Consider the following 24,405-nt stretch of genomic DNA (forward strand, 5'->3'; position numbering starts at 1 on the left):
CGTACAAAATTTCATGAAGGTAAATCAGTTCAAACGTCATTACAAGATTGTGTAACAGTCTTCACTAAGTTTCTCATCTAATATCTATTTAAATAAGGTACACTCATGCAAAGAAGGGGCGGGTGGCTAGTTTATAATATTAAGTAGGATAAGCTATGTTACTGCTAAACTTAATTTCAATAAATGTTCTTTTCTTTCATATTTATCCTATACCAGACTGCCCAGTATGTAAAGGGTCTAGAAGTGTGAAAATTACTAGATCATACTAAATTCAAACTTAAACGGGTATAAGCTGATTTGAATAAAACTGAAGTCTAGCGGAGGTTCAATTTGTGGCTGCAGTGAAACCACTTCGCCGACCGGTTCCTGCTGGTTACCTAACACATTAGAACTGTATCTAAAGTGCTACCGTCAGGAACTGTTTCATCTTAGGTGAAGGTTATTGCATATAGATACAAAGCGTTTCGGGAATGTTTATACAGGTTGATCGGTCAGTATGGAAAAGTCTGAAACTATAAGACAAACGGAAATATGTTGTGAGGAACCATGTCAGCGATTTTAATAACAAGAAAAACTGCATTCATACATTTGAAAAAAAACTTTTACTCAGCTCGGGAATCGAACCCGGACGTTTTAATAAATAAAACTTACATTATTAAAGAATATGAAATACAATGCATTTTCTTTATTCTAGATACCGTTTTTCATAGTAATATTCATTGCTTATGACCAACACTGTCGAAATCCAAATAGAAATAAATAATGTAATAAGTTTTATTTTTCTAAGCGACAAGTTAAAAAAAATGTATGAATGCAGTTTTTCTTGGTACTAAAATCGATGACATGATTTCCAAAAACAGATCTTTGTACGTACTCTATTGTGACTACTCTATGTCTAGTCTAATAGTTTCAGACTTTCCCATACTAACCGATCTAAATGTTACACCCTTTATATTCGTCGTGTCCAGGGCCCTGTTTCTCGAAGCATATTAGTCTAATCATATTAGTGTTTTGTCTCATTTTCTCATATAATTTATGTAACAAAACACTAATATTATTAGACTAATATGCTTTGAGAAATAGGGCCCAGATCTCATAGTCAAAATAGGTGTGTCCAGATCTTTCAGTTCGTTAGAGTACTGGGTAAAAAAAAACTATTTAATAAGAAAACAGCGTTTTTGAAGAAATAACACCAAGCTAGATCGATTTGTTCGCCCCTGAAAACCAACCCACATACCAAAGTTCAGCTGAATCATTTGAGCCTTTACTGAGATACCTACCCGAAATAAATAAAGAAATATACAAGTACCAGCGGTTTCCCGTGACTCCGTCTACGAATCAAGCAGGAACTATTAAATTTTCCGGGGTAAAAATAGGATAAAATAAAATATCCTAAGTATGTCCTTCTCGTGGTTTCAAACTACGTTTATTAAAATCGGTCTAGCAGTTTACTCGTGAAGACGTTGAAGAGGTAACAGAGAGACAGAGTTATTTCCGCATTTATTAGAATATGACCTATATCATGTACCCTTACCTTACTTTTCATAGCATTATTTACAGGATCTTCAACGGGAAGTGCATTGATGTATGCTTGTTTATGACCCGGTTGCTCGTTTTACTCCTTCTCATAATAAATAAGTAAATAAAGTTTGTATTAACACCACCTCGATGGATGGTGCTCCTCCATAGTTCAGTTCAAGTGGCCCTTCATGCCCCGTTCGTGCAAAATTTGAAGCAGCTGGGGTTTTTCCAACTTGCTAAGACATGGGTGCCTTTAAAAGGCGAGTGTGACATGGCTTACTAGGTCGCCAATGCAGCAGCCGTCCCTATAGTACAGTAGGCGTCACAAGCACCGCAAGCTCCGTTTGTCAGTTTTAGTATATAAAAAATAATTAAAAAGGAGATGCCACTAGCGCGCATTAGCACTTGACTATAGTTAATGAAGTAGAGCGGAAAATGCATAGAAGTTCCCATAGACAGGGTGACATTAAAGTACACCTCGTAAGAGAAGATAAGATAAAATAAAATGTAAAAATACATGTTAGGTACTCGTGCTTACTTCTACAAACGTTGAACTATTTAACTCGCATTATTAGCCTACTATGATTCGGCTTTACTCCATTTTTATGCCTCAAGGCATCGCGTGACGATAATGTTATTTATCTTGTAGTAATATCGTGGTTCGGAAGTCAACATACCTATCTGTATGTCGCTTAGACGATGCTTCCGCTTTGTTTGATCTGTTTTTTAATAACAGCCTGAATATAAGCTTAAATTGTTGTTTAGTACTTGTTCCAGCACGTATCCCAGGAGCTATTGTTGTCTCGTTTAAATTTGAGTCACTAAAGTTATGATTAGTTTAAATTTAAAAACTTGAACACACTTAAACAAACATCACGCCTGTATTCCCAAATGGGGTAGGCAAAGCACACAAAACGTTACCGTTTCGTAGCCACTTTTAGCAATTTTAGGTTTAAAGTTTGACAAATACGGTACAACAGTGACAGGTTGCTAGCCTGTCGCCTACGGTATACCTTAACCTATATCATTTGTCGCCTCTTACGACATCCACGGAAAAACTGGAACGGAAGGTTAACTGGAAGAGATCCCTTTAAGGGATAAGTTCGCCTTTGTACATCTTATCATCCTGTGTTATGTTATGTTCATGTGTTTTTATGTACAATAAAGAGTTTTACAATACAATACAATACAAAAACTTAAAAGTATTCGCTATTTCTAAAAGTTGTGCAAAGAATACAAGTTACAAGGTTAGCAACTGCTGTATCGCATACCACATGGCCTAGCTGCACTTATGCGCCATTAACGACAATCTATAGCAAAATGTCTGTTTTTGTCAACACCATACTGGTTTAAAACTACACCGAAGTTCATTGTAATTGCTACGTAGCTCAACAGTTGCCATGCAACAAGATATTCTGCAAGAAAACCGCTGCGGTTGCGAAACGGGCCGAGAGTCGCGGCACGAAGGCGAGGCGCCAGTCGCTAGCTTGAGAGAGAGGCGTACGGTCCCTGCGCGAGAGCACGCAGTTCGGACACAGTTCACGCGTGCGCAACCGTTCCATTTAAAAGTTTGAAACATTACACCAACAACAGTAAACTAAACTCAGTCCTAAGGACAATGTGACAGTGATCGAAGACCGAAGTGCCTTGTGTTACAGTGACTGAGTTAAGTGAGTGAAAATCTCCAGCGGAGATTGTGAGAATTTTTCTCGTTATTTGACACACATATGACGTGAATAACGGTGCGATCTGACTTGATCGACTCGCTAAAATCGAAGTGTTAGTGTTTCCTATAGCAGTGTGACGGAATTTTTAACGGACTTGCCTAAGTAAAGGTAAGAGCGGATGTTCACAGTTATGCTTATTGTATAACCCTGCTGGAGAAAGCCTTAATGCCGCTATCGACTGCTTAAATATCTACGCGTGTACTTAGAACGTTATCAGTTTGCATAAGCTAATATTCAGCAACGAGATTAATCCTTAAACAATAATATAGATAAATGCGACATAAAAACGTGATTAATAGCTTTGCCGGCGGTATGCATAAGTCATCTTATTAAGTAAAATAAGTTACAGAACTAGTTTTTTAAAAATTATAGACAAGTCGATAGCTCTCCATAATTTATGGGAGTTAATTAATATTTAGAAGGCGGGAGTTGGAGACGAAAATTGGTGGAAACCGTTCAGGAACTGGTTTGCTCTGAGAATAAACAATGCCGGGTGAAAAGGTCTCTGACTCATCTGCGCTTGAGTTTACTTGTGCTTGGAATTAAAAGCAGCTTTTTGTAACAAAGCACCGGTGAGGATGCGTGGCATTCAAGAGTTCCATCCTAAGAAATGAATGTTAAATGTACGCTGGCACTGGCAGCGCACTATGTACAGATAATATTAGGATTGGATTTGCTGTTTCACTCACTAACTGTCAAAAGATGCAAGTTGTATAAATATTTAAGACAAAAATAACTTTATTCCTCAGTTTTCGATTTATAACCTTTAATTTGACAAAAATAAAAAAAGTTCGTGATTCAAGCCTAGTCGTATTTTTGGAGTCCTAAAAATTCTATGTATAAAAAAAAGCAAGCCTTAAATGTTGTCAAATATACTGTACACTGCCAAAATAAGGGTTAATTGACATCATAACATGTGATTCTTAAGTCATTTTATGTTTTTTCATTATGACAACACTGAAGCATGTGTCAAGCAAGTTTTATATAATGTAACATCGTGGATATTTGCTAAAATCATGAGTTTTTATTATCAAAAGTCTCTGAGTCATTACCTCATAGGTATCACTTAAAAATGACGTGTTGTGCAGATGTTATTTTGACAAAATATATTTTAAAAATAATTTCAATGTATTAAAAAGGTGGAAGGTGTAAAAAAAAACTTGCAACATTTATTATTGACATGGTAAAGATGACGGAAAATAAAATTCTAATGTTCAAAACTCTGTACTCGTGGTAATGTTATGATTTATGATGATAACAATATAGCATAACGTGTTTACTCGGTTGCAACAGTTACGCCGCCTAACTGCCCACATTTCACCGGCTACATTTGAACCTCAGTTCAACGCAATGGCAAGATCTCAATCGAAACTGTTGGTACTCCTATATTTATTATATCAAACCGTTTGGAAACGGTTGAACTAATTATAAATAAAAACGTTTATTTGTCAAACATAGGTGCAAATATCGATAGTAAACTTCCAAATAGAATCTTGCATGTCTTGCCAAATGGCGTACAAAATTTCATAGGTTTTTTAAAATGTTATTAATAATTTTATAATAATTCTTTAACTAGTTGAAAATAACAAACTTCTAAATTTAAATGAAAACTGTCAATTTATTCAGTCACACCAAGTCAATATTAAAACTTTTATAATTTTTCCTTGCTTCTTGTCGCTACTTGAGTAAATAAGTTGTAGGTACTAAGTAAGGCGTGGACCCCAAAAAAGGTGCGTTGATCGTGATATCACTGCGGTCATGAATGACATTAAAATTTCGATGACTTCAAAGATAATTATGCTGACCTTTACAGAACTAAACTGGAGGATAACTGACTACGTAAATAGTCACACATTTTGTAAATGTAAAAACACTAGGCAAATACGAGTAAATAAGCATCTCTTAAAGCAGCAAATGTTATGTCATACGAGTACCTAGGTGAGCAAGTAATTTGGAATAATTTGGATACATTAACAAAGGCAGTGAAAATATTGATTTGTATAGTTTGAATCGATTATAACCGGCTATTAATTTGTATTTCAACGGAGAAAAAGCAAGTATAAACTAAATCAAACACAACTAAATTACCATAATTAATTGAATATCGGAATTATCACCCGAAAGCATTTAAAACAGAATTAGGTTTTATTGCATTTTTGTTGTTGAATCAAGTTGAAAATTATATAAAAAGATACTTAAGGAAAATTTAAAAGCTCTGATATTTTCATTCCAAATGAAATACCTATCTATAAAAGTTGAAATTTGCTATGAATCGTCGCAATTAAATTATCATTAAATATTTAAAAAAAACACGACTAAAAATATCCTTTTTTGGAGTTATGATACGAGTATATACGTACACACCGAATCACGTTCAATTTATGACACTCCTCTTTTTTGCATTAAGGGTATTCACCTACACGAAGTTATACTTAAATGACTGTCCACGTAAATCTCTGTATGTCCATGGTTAGTCGAAGTCAACAATATTTTTACACTTTACTACTCACTCACTTTACTGTCACTTCTTGTTTGAACTATTGTATAAAACTGTGAGAAGGAATACAGTGACAAGGTAAGGTACTAAAGTGTAAAAATATTGTTGACCTCGACTGGCCATGTAGTCATGTACATTTAGAAATACTTTAGGTACTTACCCGCTAATTGAATATTTCAACTGTTTTTTCGTAGTTAAATGTCCATCAGCGAGCGATGAGCAAACCGCCGAAGTTAACACGTCTCTTTTTGCTGGAAATTCGTGATTTTCCACGGTCTTCCAAATGAACATTAACATAAATGTACATTAGATGAATTTGTTTGGAATTAACTCGTTAAGTATGTCCATCAAAGGTTGCATTAAACTTGTAAAAAATTAAATATACCTACTGAGGAACTTGTGAGTGTGTTTACAAATGCTGTAATGAAAATTTTGATGAAGCTTGAAAAAGAAGGAAATATTAAAGAATGTAACAGAGATAAAATTACTCTCTAATGAAAAAAATCGGGTTGCTTTTTATCCTACTACAGTAAACAGATAAACACAAATGCTGCTTATTTTGTCTTGAAATCTTACCAGGTTCTAGGTACGAAGTGCAAAATTTGAACTTCGTATCTTGCCGTCCCGCTGACGCTTATATTATTTAATACGAGAGAGAGAAGGACGGTACGATACGAACTTCGATTTTCGACGCCCTCCAGCTTTGGGAGAAATCGCTTACTAAAAATACAGCATGAAAAATCTTAAATTTTACAAGACTTGTTGCACTGAGTCTGTAGAAATGTCAATTTTTTGGCTAACATGGACGGTGTTGTGCAAAACTGCGCAACTGCGGTGACAGCGCGTGACGACATCATGCAACAAGTAACCAGTCCGCTCATTATTCACTGGATCATTTATCTCAACGCCCTTCCGTATGCGGGAAGAGAACGCCTATACCTACTTCGTGTGGAAATGCCGCATATTTATGTGTTTATGTTACGTTTGATTGTAAAGATTGTTTTGTTTGGAATATTTCATTAAACGTGAAAAATAATCTTTATTTCTGATAAGATTATTTATGCAATTTTGTACAAGCTTTTGTTAAAATTGTTTCAGTGAAATAAGAAAATGTAAAAATTTGTGAAACTATTTCATACACAACATTGATATTTAGGTAAAAATGGCAACACCAATAACTGTGACGAAAATCTCTTTTTGTGTTAGTCAATTCAGCCGAGCCGCCATTGTAGTGAGAAGCGGTACCTATTACATTGTCTATTCATGAAGAATTGCCATTGATTTAACAATAACTTATCTAGTGAAGCTATATAGCGAAGTACCTACTTTGTTTTGTTGTAATACTTCTTGCGACTTCGTATTGCGGCCACGTATTAACATTTTCTGTTACATTACATGTGTCTGACTATAAGAAGAGTTGTATCTAACACTCATGTAAAAAATAACTGTATCGAGAAAAAAAAACCATTTTAAAGAAATTTACATTTTGCTGTTGCTTTAGTGGAAGTATTTATTCTCCAAATTTAAATAGGACTAAACGCTTATTCTGTTTTTTTAAGGAGAAAAAAACAGAAGCGGCTAATAAATCCCGGAGTTCCGAAGTACTTAACAAATATACAAAAGATAAATTATTACTTTAGTTATTTTTTGTAGTATCTTAAAAAAACTATTTAATATTGAGTTAAGTGTAGTGTTAAAATATAAATCTGTCAAGCTTAAACTGAGATTAGGTAATAAATCAAAATCACATTTTATTTTATTTTTGTCGTTTTCTAGTCTGGAAAAATATTAGTATTCACCAGCAACATAATGTCATGTATTATTCTTAAGCCAAGTTTAGATCTGCAAGCAAAATCATGCAAGTTGCATTACACTGCGGCACACGATTGACCACTACAAACTCATTGGTCTTACGGCCTCGCAATGTAACGCAACTTGCACGATTTTTCTTGCAGATCTAAACCGGCCTTTACGTTCCTACTACCTCCATTTTCATCAAAGTAATAAACGTCTTTCAGCTAAAATATATGTTACAACATGTTCACAAAAGCACATGTCAAATCGGGAGCTAATATTAGCAAGTAAGATACTTGCTAATACTACTAATACTTGTTGAAAAGTAAAAAAAAAACTCACTACATTCCTAACAATTTTATCTACAACGCCTTATGGCTTATCGCGTTGTCAGAAAGTTTCAAGAGTTATGAAAATGCAAACAGCGGGTTGTAAAAGCTCCTGGCACTTGATAAGATAGAGTTAACTTTAACCTTTAGCCATAAAGTTTTTCTATTATGTATTGTGTACATTATTGCTTTGTCGGCAATGCGGTAAGAGTACGGTTGCATTACAGGGAAGGCGTCAGAAATGTTTGAATACTTACGGCTGTTTTAGAAGGAGACTGGGAATGTTATGTCAAGTCACCATACAAAGTAAGTGTCGCGTGACCTGTTTTAAAAAAAAACCTTGGCCGTTGAAAATGTTACAAAACCGAGTTTTGCTTATATCTGCGATTAATTAATAGATAATATTATAAGCGGAGAGGATACGAAGGCTGAAAAGGAAAAAGTGACACGTTTAGAACTACAACTTTCAGTGATACTTAATACAATATACAATAAAAATATTCTTTATTGAACACCACATCCATTAGTACACTAAAGTTACAAAAAGTCAAAATACAGGGTAGATTGAAGCGATCTCTTCCAGACAAACATTTCGATATAGAATGTAATGCAAATAGCGCAACGTAGGTGGCGGAAACGAATATACAGGAGAAACGAAAACAATAATATTAAAATAAATACAAATGTAATATTATAGACACATAATTATACTACTTATATAAATTATCAATGAAAACTGACAAAAAACGGCATGTAAGAAAATAATATTTTAGGAAATATAATTAGCCAATCCTACGATAAAAGAATTGAATTAAAATTATCTATTATGTAGATGTAAAACGTCCCCTAACACGACTTAATCAATGTATATTAAAAACATGCAAAACAATTAAAATAATTATCAGCTTAACATGATCTTGCAATTATTGTAACCTTGAATTAAAAAAAAATTAAGGATATGTTTTTGTCAATGTCAACCATTTATTGCTTGCACATAAAATAAATGATAACTTCGTTCGCAAAAGAAGCTTGGATTTAATGTAATGATAATATTGCGGGTGACCTTTGAATCTTTAAAAGTTCAAGAACATTGTCTTTTCTAAGTTATTGGTAATGTCAAAGTATGAACTGTTTCTTGGAGCGGTTATCCAAGGTAACTTGTAGAAACAATGCGGCATTCTGACACAGGTTCATGAAGATTGTCAATCTTGCAACACATTAGCTAGCCGCCATTTGTTAGCCGCTAACAAATGGACTAATGAACGGGGTTTTGTTTGGCATTTTGTTTGTTTTATGCCATCATAATTCAAGGACTTTTGGACAAAATATTGTTAAGTGTTCTATTTCTTTAGGTAAGTTGATCTATTGTATGCACATCATACTCGTATACAAACCCGTACCAGTATACATTTGCGTAGAAAAGGATTCTTTACACATTTTATGATTAACTTTACCTATACGCGCTTTTTTGCTATCGCGGGGTAACCTCCTCGGGGTAGATATTTCGTATAATTTAGTGAGTCGTTATAAGAAACTCGAATGTATTAAAAATAATGCAATATTAAATAAATACGAACGAATTTATAGCCAAACAGTTACATCATTAAGCGCCAAACATAAAATTGTTAATTCAAGTTATTTTGGCTGCAGGATGAGTCACTTTTTATTGTACCTCCTTTGATGTAAATGCTAGCTGGTTTAGTATTTATTTGGAATTGTTACCAGTTTCTGACTATGCAAATGCAAATGATTACATAAAATTTTCAATACTGTTTTGTGTTTTTCGCTTGGCTCACAGAAGACAGTTCGACGAATGATGGAGTTCCTTTGACTGTATTAAAGTTGATGTACTTCAATATTTAACCGCGGGGCATTTACTTGACTTCGTTCTCAATCTTTAATGTGAACAAAAATTAATTGAACAAATGTGTCACTTCAGAATGGTTGGATGCTGTTATGCAATAGTGTGTTAACCCTCATTATTTTTGCAATACAATGTCAACTGTAAAAAAAAAATTGTAAGGGTTGACATTGTATTGTAGAATTAATGAGGGTTAACACACTATTGTATAACAGCATTCGGTTGCACTCATTTGTTTTTTTTATGTAATTGTGTGTCAGGAGAAGGTTAATTGTATGCATAAATTGGATTTAAAAATCTCATACAAAACTAAATTAGAAAAGTGAGTAACTGAGTGAGAACAACGTTGCGTACAGGGTAGATTTAGTGTCATTTTCGTTATTGCCGTTCTCGTGCAAAGCCGAGGTGGGCGGCTAGTCTAAATTACTGTAACGAAATCCGATCCAATATATATATATATATTTCCATTTAGTCCCATGGTTTTTTTACCTTATAAATATTCTAATATTGCCCTTCCCTTTAATTAGTAGGTATTCTTTTAGTAAACTAAGTAAGTTACTTAAAATATTGATATACGTTTTTATAAGATTCAAAAGATCCACGTTAAGACCGTGTTTTCAGTTATTCATCGAACAACCCTTGAATAAAAAAAAGTTATACGCCCGTATTACCTGTGTGTCTCACAAACTATTCCTAGGAACAGTTTTCTGTTTCCGTCTTCTTGCCCCATTGTTTGCGTCAAGAGTGATACAAGAAATTCGATTCTATCGTGCAGTGTAGAGTTTCTACCGGATCTGTTACCTTCACATGTGTGAGTTAATCACACACGTCATTTGCAAGTGTCTAAATTTTTAATGACAGCTTTTTGTTTGTAATGGTAATTTTTACATGATTGTTTTTGTAATAAAATCTCGGGAACTTTGGATGAAGGTCCTTCCATTCTCTGCTTAAATGGCAGATATTTTTGATAGTAGAATAAATGTTGTTTTTATTTTAACGAATGATGTGTCAAACACTGTCATGATAAATGAAGCTTTTTCGCGAGCCTGTTTTTTAATACATATGCAAACGTTTTCGCTAAGCGTGTTTTAAAGAATCCAAGACTTGTTTTGTTTCCATTTAGACATCTTGGAAACTTGGAGGTTGCGCAGGCATGTTTCTAATTACATATACCTTTAGAGATTTACTTTAATTCCTTTAATTGTAATAAAACAAAGGTGTTTGCGCTTGCGTCCTTTAGATGTATAACATAAACTCTGATGTGGTCAAAACGAGGTGAAGATTTTTTTCTAAAATAAGTACTCACTAATAAAAAGAGAGAAAAGACAAGGTAATTTTCTTTCGGTTTATCTAGTTCTCTAGACAAGTTGTTTCTACTTAAGCATCCCGAAATAATTATTTGAAAGAAGCTATGGGCTTTTAGTTGTACCTTACATGCAAATAATAACCGAATGAGGGCTATCGTTTTTTGTCTCACTAGATGGCGCACTGTTGCGTGAGGTTTTTAAGTATGGCTTTCAAAGTCTGTTATTACGGGCGTAAAAACAAATTTTAGATTAAAATCATATTTAATACACCTTAAAACCGTACCATAAAAATATCGAGCATGCCACAGTGTTACATAGTCCCCGTTTTGTTCGGAAAAAAGGGAGGACAAAGGTTTCCGAAAGACAAAACTGTCTCAAAACACAGACATTCATTGCCCCGGAACGCATATTTGCCATAATTAATTTCAGATATTGCAAAATATTCACAAAATTATTCTAATTATAAATAAACCCGCGTAGCTCACCCAAAAACTATGAGATTTGACATTTCGGAGACCTCACGCTACACTAGCGCCTCTAGTGGCGAATTCATACGCGATAGCCCTCATTAATACTTTATTACTTCATTCATTTAGTTATTAAGGCACGTGTTTAATTAAAGTAAAAAATTACCACCGTCCATAATAATAAAGGATTATTTAGAACAGCTGCATATAATTGATACTAAACAACAATCGGTTCATTCTTTGTTCGTCAAAAAGTTTTGTTAAAGTTTTATTTCAACATGACAGAATCAGATTTGGATTGCAGTCCAAGGTGGCCCACTCCCACGAGATGGGCATATATAACTTATATATAACAAGGGTCTTACGTTTAGCCATTCAGCTTTTATTTATAACAATATTAGTCATGATTTGATACTAAATGAAGGTTTATTTATACACACAAAGATATTGGAAAAACCTGTGCTGTGATGAACTTTTGCCTTTCTGGCCTTTAAAATGTAAATAAACTTGTCTATAGGCTAGTCTAGGTCTTTTTTCAAGTAGCAAATTATGCTTATTGAATGAACTAAAGTGATTGTCGGAATCGCTGTTGACACTCGTACTAAATAAGACAATGGTTGTGTAGAACCATTCTGAATTATCATAAAGCACTATTTGTGTTTTTATATTTATATCAAACTCAAGATATTGCTGTCATTACATACATTTAATACGTTCTGAGACGAGGCCTGTGCCCAGCTGTGGGACTCTATAGGCTGGGACGATGATCAGTATGATACATTATAGAACCATCGTTTTTGCCGCATTTGGACACTCATTTTTAAAAATTATTATTAGACAATGCTACTCAACATGATATCCTTTGAAAAAGATACTTAATAAAAATTAAGTCTGCTTTGATACAAGCCGGTATATATACTTTTGACCAAATCAAAATATCTTACCGCGCACTATGTCTTACCCATAGTGCAAGCTTTCAATTAAATTTATTTCAAATAACAGTATACATTTTGATCATTAATTAATTTCATTGTTTTGTTGTTGACATTGTTGCTTTGCTTAGTTTGGGACTAGATGAATTAGTGTCAAGTGGCCTGTGATATTTATTAATTATTAACTTATTTATTTACATAATCACAGGAATTCACCAATCAGATTGGTAACATTAACCCGCATAAAATTGTACTAATTTATATAAATAATGTATCAATAAAGCAACCCGGTTAGTCTCAAGGTCCTGGTCGAGACAAGACGGACCTGAGAAGTCGTGAACCGAGAAAATCCGTTTTGTGGGGTATGATCGGTGGCAAAAGTAATTACGGCTTTATACATCTCATAGTCATAGAGACGTTAGCGCGAATGCGTTTGAGACGATATGTTTTTTTTTTAATGTCAAAAACATTTACACTACTAGCAGTCATTATGACATGGGATCTTCTCATTATCTTGATTTTAGTAGGTACAGCATTTAATTTTACACACAATTTTCATTTATTTAGGTAGTTTTTGTGTTAAAAGTTTATAAATGATATTTATAAAACATAGTGAAAACGCAAGTAATTGTTTGATTTATTAATTATAAAAAATTCGGACTTTCTTCCTGTTACAGGTTAGCATACTTAGTAGCAAGTTCCAATCAATGCCGTCACATAGATTTAAGTTTAAAGAAATTACTATTTATTAAAATCCAATGTTAATTTAAACGCAAACCCCCATAGAAAACGTCACCCTTGCAAACACTTATCCATACAATCGTAACGCAAACCACTTCTGTGTGCGTATACGCCGATCGGACCTCGGCCTCGCTGCAGCCTCGCCGCATTCACCGCCGCCATTGGCTAAATACTGCAATCGCTTCCAAATATAGATTTTTTTACTAACCGTGTCACGACAACAGTACCTGAGATATTTCTTTTTAATACGGTTTCGAAATTGATAACGCGTGACCGAACGTTCCTTTTAATCAAGTTTGAATTTGAATACTTAACTGGTGGGTGTGACGTCAGGTTTTCGGTGTACTGTACAGGGTGGAGCGTCTATGTATGGAGAAAAAAAAAGTTGTTTAATCAGTCTCGAATACCTCTAAAAACTTGCATATGGACTAGTTTCTTACATAAATATTTTTATATTATTTTTTCGACATATGTTTTAGCCCTCTAAATAAAGAAATATTTCACATAAAAATAAATAAATATTTTTTATGCTGAAAAGTGACGGATATTAGCTTCAATCAAAAATTGTATCAATACATACAATTTCGTGTTACAAGTCACATAAACATACTTAAATGAAAATTGGTGGTATTGGTAGTTTTGGCTTTGGCAGTCATTTAATTTATAATTTTGGTACATTTAGCGCGTTACAAAGGCGTTTATTTAAACTAGGGTATATTTTGAATAAGATGACAATATAATTTTAGGTAAAAACACAGTATTTTACGGAATTTAACATAACAGTTTTTTTCCAATCTTTAAATGGTAGTAGAAGGCTCAAAGTTGGTTTGAATATTTTTATTTTTATTTTTCTCATAAACCTTTGAACAAGTCGCAACTTTTTAGCACTATTCAGCATTCAAAATAATAAAAAAAAATTCGCTCCACCCTACTGTACCTACAGTCTACAAATGATTCACAGATTCATGTCCCAGGGTGGAACCTTTTAATAATCAAATTCGCTCTGATTTCCTTGACAAAAGTAGGGGATGTCAACATGACATAAGAAAAATAATGCATGCTGAGAACCTTGTCCCTGATCAGGAATAACAGGATGCAATGATAATAATCATACGAGCGCTTACGAGCGAGAGTTAAATATCATTTGGGACATTTGCCATTCGAACTTCTATCTAGTATCGCTATAAGTATATGGGTTGCATTGTACCGGCTGTAATTTTACAGCAGTGTATGCGGAGCATAATTATTATAAATTTCAATTAGAGTGTCCCCTTATAATTAATTGCATACCACAATTTTACTGTTTCATATTTACCTAACTAACATTTAGTTTGAGTTTCCATCCCAGCCTATATACGTCCCACTACTGGGCACAGGCCTCCTCTCAGAACAAGAGGGCTAGGGCCATAATTCCCACGCGGGCCCAGTGCGGATTGGGAACTGTAATTCCGCACATGAATTTCGAAAAACATTCGTTTGAGTTTGACGAGACTAAATTAAATATCAGCGTCCATGCTGATGGTGATAATAATAGGTACTAAGAGATTATATGATGATGATGATGATGATGATGATGATGATGATGATGTGACATAGGGCTCGTAGAAGAGTTTTCCAATAATAGGTATAAAGAGAATATAATATGAGTATTTTTAAATTGTAGCTTCAAATTAAAATAAAGTAAGGCTCAGTGTTAACAGTTTCACATCAATTCGTATAATTAACATGTTATCGAGATACGGTGTATCAATTAGTGTATTAATAATGTCGATTCCACTTATAGTATATCAAAAAAGGCTTTTAAGGCTTTTAAGATTTGAAAACAATCCTTTTCATAGATTTGATTGCGTTATTTTACAATGGTGATTGTAAACATGTGAACTACCTCGAGGTGTTAACTTTGTTACGAAATAATGTATTATTATGAGCATGCATTAGTTTCTCAAGATATGATATCACATCTAATATTTCCAAATAGATTGTTTAATAAAGAAACCAAGCGTGAGTCGGAGTCTCGTATGGTAAAATATGAGAACTGCCGTAAACATCTTTAGAGAAAAATATGGCATTATAGGCATACACATGGGTAAGGCAAGGCGACGGAAATATGAGTCAATTTCTAAATCACACATTTCCAAATGGTATTTTTAGACATCATTTTTAAAATCTACCTTTAAACATAAAGCTGAGTGACGATGAGTTGTGTCGAATATAGCTGTGGTTAGTAAGATATGAAGGTCAAGAAGAGAGGCCTTTGCCCACCAGTGGGACACAAACATTCCGTACTATGGGCCTTTGCATTACGTGTCGCTATCATTTGCTCTAAAGCAGAAATAAAGGCTTGATTTATATCCTTCATACCGACTGTTTTCGGAAATGGCAATGACTAACTAATAGGTACACGATGACATGTCACAACCTGTTTGTAAACGTGTAACGGTAATGACCGGATGGTAGTGGCAGTTTGAAAGAAAATGTGACACTAACGTTGAAGTTGTAAGTAATCTCGACAAACGGAAGATATTTTAGAACGGGAGTTCTATATTTTTTACCGAACTGTTTGAAGGGAGCTATGTTTTCGTATTATAATGTACTGGATTTTTTTGACCTGGTCGCGATTATGAGCCCCCGTGTCCCGAGTACTGTGATTTAAGTTACTTGACAGAGCTGTAGACCACTAGACTTTTTTTTTCTTTTAAGTTTTTAGCAAAAAAAAGTGTTTATTTATTTTTTATTTATTTAAGAGTCAAGTTGAACTTTTACAGAAACAATTGATTAGAGAGACGTTAAAATAAACATACTTAGAGGCTGATCAAACGGCGAAGGTAGGGTAGCCTAGATGCTTATAATACGCGATGGCAGAAGCATATTTGCCTCTAATGGAAGAGACGTAAAAGAGGACAGGCCTCTCAGACATACACTTTACAATAAAGTAAAAAAATATATAAAAAAATAAGATATTAGCTGTTGCCTGCGACTCCGTCCGCGTAAATTTCGTTTATTGCTATCCCGCGGGAACTATGCAATTTTACAGGATAAAAACTATCTTTCCTGTATCTATGTATACCAAATTTCGTCTAAATCAGTTCAGCAATTTAGACGTGAAAAGGTAACAAACAAATAGACTTACAAACTTACGCATTTATTATATTAGTGGGATGACTGTGTCTATTTTCCATGACGTAGTTCATTCCATGATTTAGTTGTTCTAACACACAAATTTTATTATTGTCGTCCCCCAAAAAAATTACTTAACTAATAGATTTTTGTTAGTGAGTAGTAAATTAGAAAGTGCCAATAAAAAAACGAACGGCGTGACAGTTACAGGTAAAAGCTAATTAAAATAATTTGGTGGGTTCATACATTTACTGCTTAAAAAAGAAAAGTATGTAGTTGTCAATGTGATGGATTTATAAATCATCTTTTATAAAGTCTATGAAGTTGTGTTAGAAGTACCCATCGTTAAAACAGCGCAAATCAACTTTTACGTCCACTTGTTGGCTTTTTAATCTAGGTTTAAGTGGTCTTAAGTCCTGTCAAATCCATAAAAGAACTGTCAGTTTAAGCCTTAAATCGAGATTTTAAAAAGCCTACAAGACGTCCTTAGTATACTATTTTTTTTAATTAAATTTTAATTTACTGGTCATTTAAATACAAAGTTGCATGAAAAAGTAACCAGTTACTTTTGCTCGTCTGTATGTGATACAATACACTGGATCACTCAAGTATTTTTTATACTGAATAATCGTCCGATAGAGTCAAATCTATTCGAGGTTCATAGCCTCTCATTACGTCCAAGTCTCACGGAAATTTTCTATTCAAATTTCATGTTACATCTCTGCTGCAGACTTATTTCGAAATATTGCACCAAAACTAATATACTTTATACTACAGCCATTTAAGTCATTACTGACCTGCGTAAGTTTATCTAAAACACGCAAGCCTTTTACGTTCGTTATCTCATTACAACCAAGCACCCATAAAACGTATGATGTACATGCACAAGCACTAAGCACAACTTTCTTCCACTCTCACTAGTTTTATTTTTACGACTATTCTTGGGTAGGTATACTAAGGCCTTGGTGAGTAAATAGTTTAAAACTCTAGTCAGTATTCAAGGACCTGGGGGCCTTTTAACTAACTTCACGTTAAGTATTCGTTGCGGTATCTATGAAATGGTAATGAATGGTAAAATGTGGGAATGACGTCATGGAACTCTATCACCAAGGTAAGTATGCAACATGATTGCAATTGTTTCAATCTGTTATTATCAATTCGTTTATAAATTAGGATTGTATTATAGAAAATCAAATACTTTTGATATCAATGCTGAGCGACCCCTGCTGGTTCCCGTTGATAAAAAAAAAAAACCAATACATACAGTAATTAAACAAAAATGAGAACATTGAAGCAAAATATTTTTGTGTACAACAATGAATAAACCGTTGAAACTCACAAAAATACTAATTTCCTTTTACAGCTTATTCTAATGAGGCACTTAGAGTAGGCACCAATGATACGAAAATATCGTGACAAAGCAATATTAAGAAACTAACTTTTAAACATTCCATATTTTTTTGTTTGAACACGGCTTTCTGCAGCAATAAAAATCAATTACTCTTTAGTAATAAAGTTGTTCAACATAGAATGTCAAAAGGCACTTGCGGTCAATTTATTCGTTGCCATAATTCCATATTAACGCAAGTAAATGGCAAACCAGATAGGATCGTGACTAAACCAATGATGCAACTTTGCATATTTTCAACTTTTCGCTCTTGGTTGTTGACGTTGGTTGGTAGCATTGCGTGGGTACCCTTTTAAACTAAATATGTGTTTACATTCGTACTTAGTATCAAGTTTACTATTTGGGTCAAGGCCTTAAAGTACAAAAAAGTAGTGGTTTTAGCACCGTAAGTGTCGTATTTGTGGGATTAACTTTTCCCTATTTCGTTGCCGTTTGTTTGTGCCTAGAGTGACACTCTAATTTGTGTTTACCTATTCATTTAAAACAACTGGTCTGGCCAACTGTTTCACTTAAATTCAGATTGTAGAAATTGTACCATAGTCAATATATCATGATGCCAATACATGCTAGAGAGTTGAAAGATGTAGTCATGTTTGGAATGAAGGATTAAACAGTACAAGTCGTATTTTCGATGCTTAACAAAGGTGTTAACTCATGCGAACTTTATTGGCCTGTCACCTAAGTTCAATCCTAACAAAGGCCGAAGACAATAGTGCGAACCTTCTAGAAAGTAGTCGAACATTTGTATGTTAATTGTCGGATCTTACGTGACGAGCCATAGACTTGCATGTGTTAACATTTTGGACTCACACCATTGTTTTTAAGGTATTTTCGTAATAACGTGTAAATTCAAATCGATTGATGATGTAACGTTGTTACTTACCTTGTTTTTATACGTGTTTGAAGTTTCTTCGATTTATGTTAAATTGCCTTTGTACATTTGTAATGTATTGAGCGCTCCATCGCCAACAAACTGGTAACAGTTTGGCGATACCAAAATTTAGTGTAATGCATGTGCCGTTTGATTAAATAAATAGAAAAAAATAACAAAATTTTGTAGTGAAAGTTATAATTTGAATAAATGGAAATTCACATGTGCCACTCGTTTTTGCCAAAGTTAGTGCAAATATATAAAATTGTTATAAGTAAATATTAAAAAATTACTAAAGATATGTATTTGCGTTTTACTTGGAAAACGAATGCAAGTTTAACAGCTAATTTCTAATGTGAAAAAATAAAGTAGGTTAATGAGAAAGCAAAGTGACAAAAGAGCTCAGTAGTAAATATATTAGAAACGATGGATTTATCTCTCCATCCCTTTTCCACCCCTTCTATATTGGGGTGACTCTGTCGACGTCATAACTACATTCAGATTGCAAAAAGATGCTTACGTACCATGTACCACTTGCACTGCAGACACTCACTCAGAAATGGAATTAAAGAAAAGAAGTTCTTCACGCTTACTGGAATTTATATACTTGAGCTATGTCTCTTTGTAAAGCGCAATAGATAGAAAAAGTTATACTATTATCTGGCACCCAGTAACATATAGGTAATTACCGTATTCCTAAGGTCCACAATATCTATTCAAACAAGTGCCTTCATTGCCGCTATGCGAGTTTTTAATAAATTGTCTGTCGAGATTAAATCACTTGAAAATATATTTTAAGGGTAGCCTAAAACGTTGGCTCATCAATAAATAAAATTAATGAGTTTTATGCATATTAGAACTAATTGGTAGGTATCTAAGAGTATAGCTGAGCTACATAACTATTGTATGTCCGTAAACAAATTGAAGTAAGTATCATTTTCTTCTATTGCTATCTGATTTACATAGACTTAGTAAGTCTGTAACTGAGTGAAAATTAGCTTAATATCTTGAATTATAAAAATAACTTATCATAATGGATATACATGGAATGTGAATGTGGCAAGATTTATGAGTGCAGAATCTCATTCATACTCACCATTCATTCAAAAGTGAAGTAACTAAAAAAAAATTAACTCTGGAAGGAAAAAAAAAAAAAAAGAATTTTATAAAGTACATAAATACCTAGTCAGAATCTGGCCATGGCTTCATATGATCAGCGGCAGTACTAGTCTTCTTTGGTCCATCTGTATAGTCACCTACTTTTTCAACATCATATCGATCATTTCGTTTTACCTTAATGACTGCGTATGGTCCTAGATATTTGGTTTCAGTTTAAGGCCAGGGCCGAACTGAGTGCGTTGTATCGCTACCAGATCGCCTTCTGCATATTTTCTGCTTTCCTTACGTTTTTTATTAAATGTTCTAATGTTCTCTTCTTGAATCTGCTTAATCTGCTGCTTAGCTCGTTCTCTAAGCTCGTCTCTATTCTGAGTATAGCTATCCCTTTCCTCTTGTTGTAATAGTTGATAAATTTCTATATCTTCCTTAATCTTCATTTTTTTTCCCACTAGAAGCTCAAATGGAGTAGTGTTTATACTCCGCTGGAATGTGCTATTAAGGACTTTTTGTACTCTTCCCACATGTCTGTACCAAAGCGTAGAGTTTTCTAAGCACAGCTTAGTTAGAATTGGAATGATGCTTTTGTGAATGATTTCCACCTGACCATTCCCTCTTGGTATGCCTGTAGTAATATGTAGTAGTTGTATGCCTTCGTCTTCACAGTATTTTGTGAACTCATTACTGGTGAAAGCTGTCCCTCTATCTGTGATGATTCTCTCTGGGTTACCAAAAGTCTGTTGAAGGATTTCCATTTTGTTTATCACTTCTCTTGTAGATGTGGATTTTGTCGGGAACAGCCATACGAACTTTGTAAACGCGTCAACAACGGTCAGTATGTGATTGTACTGTTTTTGTGTAGCAGTTAATGGTCCAATGTGGTCTAAATGGAGCGTATGTAGTGGTGTGTCACCTTTGTCTATGGGCTGCAAGAAACCTTCTTGTTTTCCAAGCTTCCTGTTTGCTAGCAGGCACGACACACATGTTGCTATATATTCGTCGACTTTCTTTGCTAGGTTGTCTATATAAAAATCCTTGCTCACCAACTCCATTGTTTTCTTTCTACCAAAATGGCCATTCTCGTGTGCTCTTCTAATTATTCCCATTTCCATCTTCTGAGGAACAACTAAGCGTTGGTCTAGTCCCTTGTAAAGCAAACCTTGATTTAAAGTAAAGTCCTTATATGGTCCATTATTGAGAATATCTTTAATTGCTTTCAAACCTTCGTCAGTTTCTTGAGCGCGTCGTATGTCATCGTGCAGGCTGGATGTTATGAGCATGGACACCATAGAAGGCGGATTCCTACTCAGTGCATCAGCATGCTTCATCTTAGATCCTTCGCGGTGTCGCACTTGAAAGTCGTAATCCTGGAGTAATATAATCCAGCGTGCTACTCTCGTAGACATAGCTAAGTCTTCTTTATTTAATGTCAGTTGGAATGCTCGGCAGTCAGTAATAATAGTGAATTTTTTACCATGTAGGTAATGGCGAAACTTCTTTACCCCTTCGATCACAGCTAATGCTTCAAGCTCGTAGCTACTGTATCTGCTCTCAGCGTCGGATGTTTTTCTACTCATAAAATATACTGGATGGAATTCTCCATCGCTGCTCTTCTGCATTAATATAGCTGAATATGCTAATTTGGAGGCATCTGTGTGTAGTTCTGTCTCTGCCTGTGGCTCATAGATTTTTAACACTGGTGTGCTGGTCAATTTTTCCTTTAGCATCTTGAAGGCCTCTTGTTGCTCACTGTTAAATGTGAAATTTACATCTTTTTTCATTAAATCTGTTAGTGGGCGCGCAATCATGGCATAGTTAAAAATAAATTTCCGGAAATATGAGCTCAATCCAAGAAAGCTTTGTAATTGTTTCTGATTTCTAGGTTCGGGGAACTTCATGACTGCCTCAGTCTTCCCAGGCGACGGTGTTACCACACCCTCTTGGATGACATGGCCCAGATATTCAATACTTGAAGTAATCAAATGCGCCTTTTTCCAATTTATTTCTAGTCCATATTCAGAGGCAATGACCAACACTTTCTTCAGTTTCATTAGTCCCTCCTGCTCATCTTTTGCTGGAATTAAAATGTCATCAATGAATATTATGATGGAACCGTCTGACAACAGCTCTCTGAATATGATTGTAATAAACCGCATAAATAAATTTGGACAGATTGAAAGACCCATTGGTGCTTTTGTAAATTCATACTGTCCATTATGTGTAACAAATGAAGTGTATCTAATAGACTCTTCACTGACTTTTACATGGAAAAATCCGTTCTTTAGGTCAATAACACTGAAAGTCTTAGCATCGCACAATTTATCAATACAATCATCTATTAGTGGCAAAGGAAAAACATCTTTAACTATTTTCTGGTTCAATTTCCTATAGTCTATACATACTCGTAAAGAACCATCTTTTTTACGCACTAGAACTACGGGGCTAGCGTATTCTGAAGTACTCACGCGTATAATTCCTTTGTCCAACCATTCAGCTACCTGTTCTTCCACTTCGTGTTGTTCCTTGAGTGATATTCTTCTAGGACGCTGTACAACCGGGATGTCATCCTTCAAAATTATCTTCATTTCTATTGGGGCTTCTTTGACCTGGTGAGGTTTATATGTCTCGACTAGTTGCTTTACCTCCTCTCGTATTTCTGGATCCTTGATGTGATCTGTAGAAGGCACACTCGTCCCATCATACTCACCCAACATACAGTCCAACCATTCGTCGTCTCTCGGTCGTAACCATACCGTACTTCCACTCATAAACATTGTCACATTCTTTAAAAAGTCATTACCTAGGATAATCTTAAACGGCATACAGGTTTTAGGAACTACATAAAACAATACCGCGTCATATAAACGTTCATCAATTAACAGCGCAGTCGTTATTGTCCCAATAGATTTCACTTTCGCTCCGCCTAAGCCGCATAAGGTTATGTTGTCCATGTTTTTGTCGCACTGTAGCGTACCGAACTCATCACAGAACTCGTCAGACACTAAGTTCACATCACTTCCCGAATCGATTAATGCGTTCGTCGTTTTGTTATACATTTTAACTATTTTCACTGGTTTCAGTTTCCTATTGCCGACATCGTGATGTTTTGACTTTGTTACTTCGCACTCGTACGTACCGAAGTTAGCTTTGTTTACGTCGAAAGTGTGGCCGCCATTTGTTGTTTTAGACGCCATCTTTCCATTCTTGTCACCGTCAGAGCAAATCACCGCGCTCGAGACCAATGCCTTGATATCAGCCGCACTAACTTCGTGAGTCACATTCACCGAGTAGTTCACGTCGCTTGATACGAAGAAAACTTCGTCGTGAAGTTGGTCGCTCTGAACATCGCTGCTGGTGGCGCCGCCGTCGTTAAGTGCGGTCGTGTTGAAGAAAGCTTGCTTGCCGGAGCCGTGCAGAGCCGATCCCGTTCCCGATGTGTTCCGAATGTTGCCCGATGACAATGATCGCGTTCTTTCGGGCTTGCTCGTGTCAGACTTCGGGATAATTCGGGGTCCACCATCCATTTTCTTCTCTGGACACTCCATTGAAATATGGCCGAAATTATTACAATTGAAACATTTTCGACTTTGTTTCGGACACATTGATGAAACATGATTCATTTCTCCACAGTTATAACAGCGCTTCGCCATATAATGTTTCTCGCCACTTGATGTATTGGACGCATGCGACTGCGACGGTGCGTCAAATCGTGTCTTTCGAGTCTGTTCATTGTGATTTTTCCTCAAATTATTCTTGTAAGACTCGTACAGCTTGAACTTTTCCTTAAGTTCGGGGTAGGTGGAGGCACCGTAAAGTAGGGTTTTATTTGCTTCATGATCAACTATACCATCAATAATATATTGAATCGCGACGTAGTCGGCGAGTCTTCCTCTCTTTCCCAATTCTTTCATTTCTAGCATATAAGCGTAGCAGGTCTCGTCTTTGCGCTTCTTTCTTCGTGCCATCAGTTCGTGTATCTCTTTCGTATTCGTCGTATCTGGGAATTCCTTGTGAATAGCGGTCTTTAGCTCGTCGTAGGTTTTGAAAGGCTTCTCCGTACGTAACCACATGGCCGCAGTGCCAGTTAAAGAACGTCTCGCAATTAGCAGTTTCTGTTGCGGCGTGAGGCAAAAAATTTCTGCGTTGTCGTCTACGTCCTGTGTCCATTTTGATGCTGTATAGGTTTTGTCTGTGCCGGTGAACTTCGGGATGGCGTCGTCGAGAAGTAAAAGGTTAAATGATTGCTTGTCCGTCATATCGTCTTCTTCGTCGTAATATTCACTGTCGTTTCCGTCGTCACAATTGGTTTCCTCGAAGCCGCTGGAGATCCGGCGTGCACAGTCAGACCACTTTTTCGGCGAGCACGCCTTCTTTGAGGTTAGGGCAGGTTTTTCTCGTCGTCTCATAGGTGGTTTCTTTCCCTCTTTTCTCTCCTAACTTTGCCAAATCCCGGACGAGCCCCCAAATGTGGGATATTGGCAAAGGAAGGAAACACAGATTTGTACACAGCCTGTTTATTTTAAATAAAACACACCCCAAAAGCACACCGTACAGCACAGTTCGTGATTTCATCTAGCCAACCGCCATTTCCTCTCTCCATCCCTTTTCCACCCCTTCTACCCATCTCTCTCACACCTTCGCTCGGTAATACGGTACGGTCACATTCCTACATTATTACATTTTTACTTGGAAACGAATGCAAGTTTAACAGCTAATT

General features: G+C 35.4%; 2 protein-coding genes across 2 annotated transcripts in view; one reads left to right on the forward strand and one right to left on the reverse strand.

Annotated features, from left to right (window-relative positions):
• Nucleotides 1-2,993: 2,993 nt before the first annotated feature.
• RhoGEF64C (Rho guanine nucleotide exchange factor at 64C) overlaps nucleotides 2,994-24,405 on the forward strand; it is a 190,046-nt gene continuing 168,634 nt past the window's right edge. Inside the window, exon 1 of the mRNA XM_074091299.1 lies at nucleotides 2,994-3,356. The gene's annotated coding sequence lies outside the window, so the exon portion shown is untranslated. The remainder of the gene's footprint in view (nucleotides 3,357-24,405) is intronic.
• On the reverse strand, nucleotides 21,654-24,354 carry LOC141430049 (uncharacterized; the record flags this gene model as incomplete). Its single annotated transcript, XM_074090590.1, is given in 2 exon segments — nucleotides 21,654-21,762; nucleotides 22,154-24,354. Coding segments are annotated over 2 exon segments (1,965 nt in total). The 3' UTR covers nucleotides 21,654-21,738.

This window comes from Choristoneura fumiferana, chromosome 8 (assembly GCF_025370935.1).
Source record: "Choristoneura fumiferana chromosome 8, NRCan_CFum_1, whole genome shotgun sequence".
NCBI lineage: Eukaryota > Metazoa > Arthropoda > Insecta > Lepidoptera > Tortricidae > Choristoneura > Choristoneura fumiferana.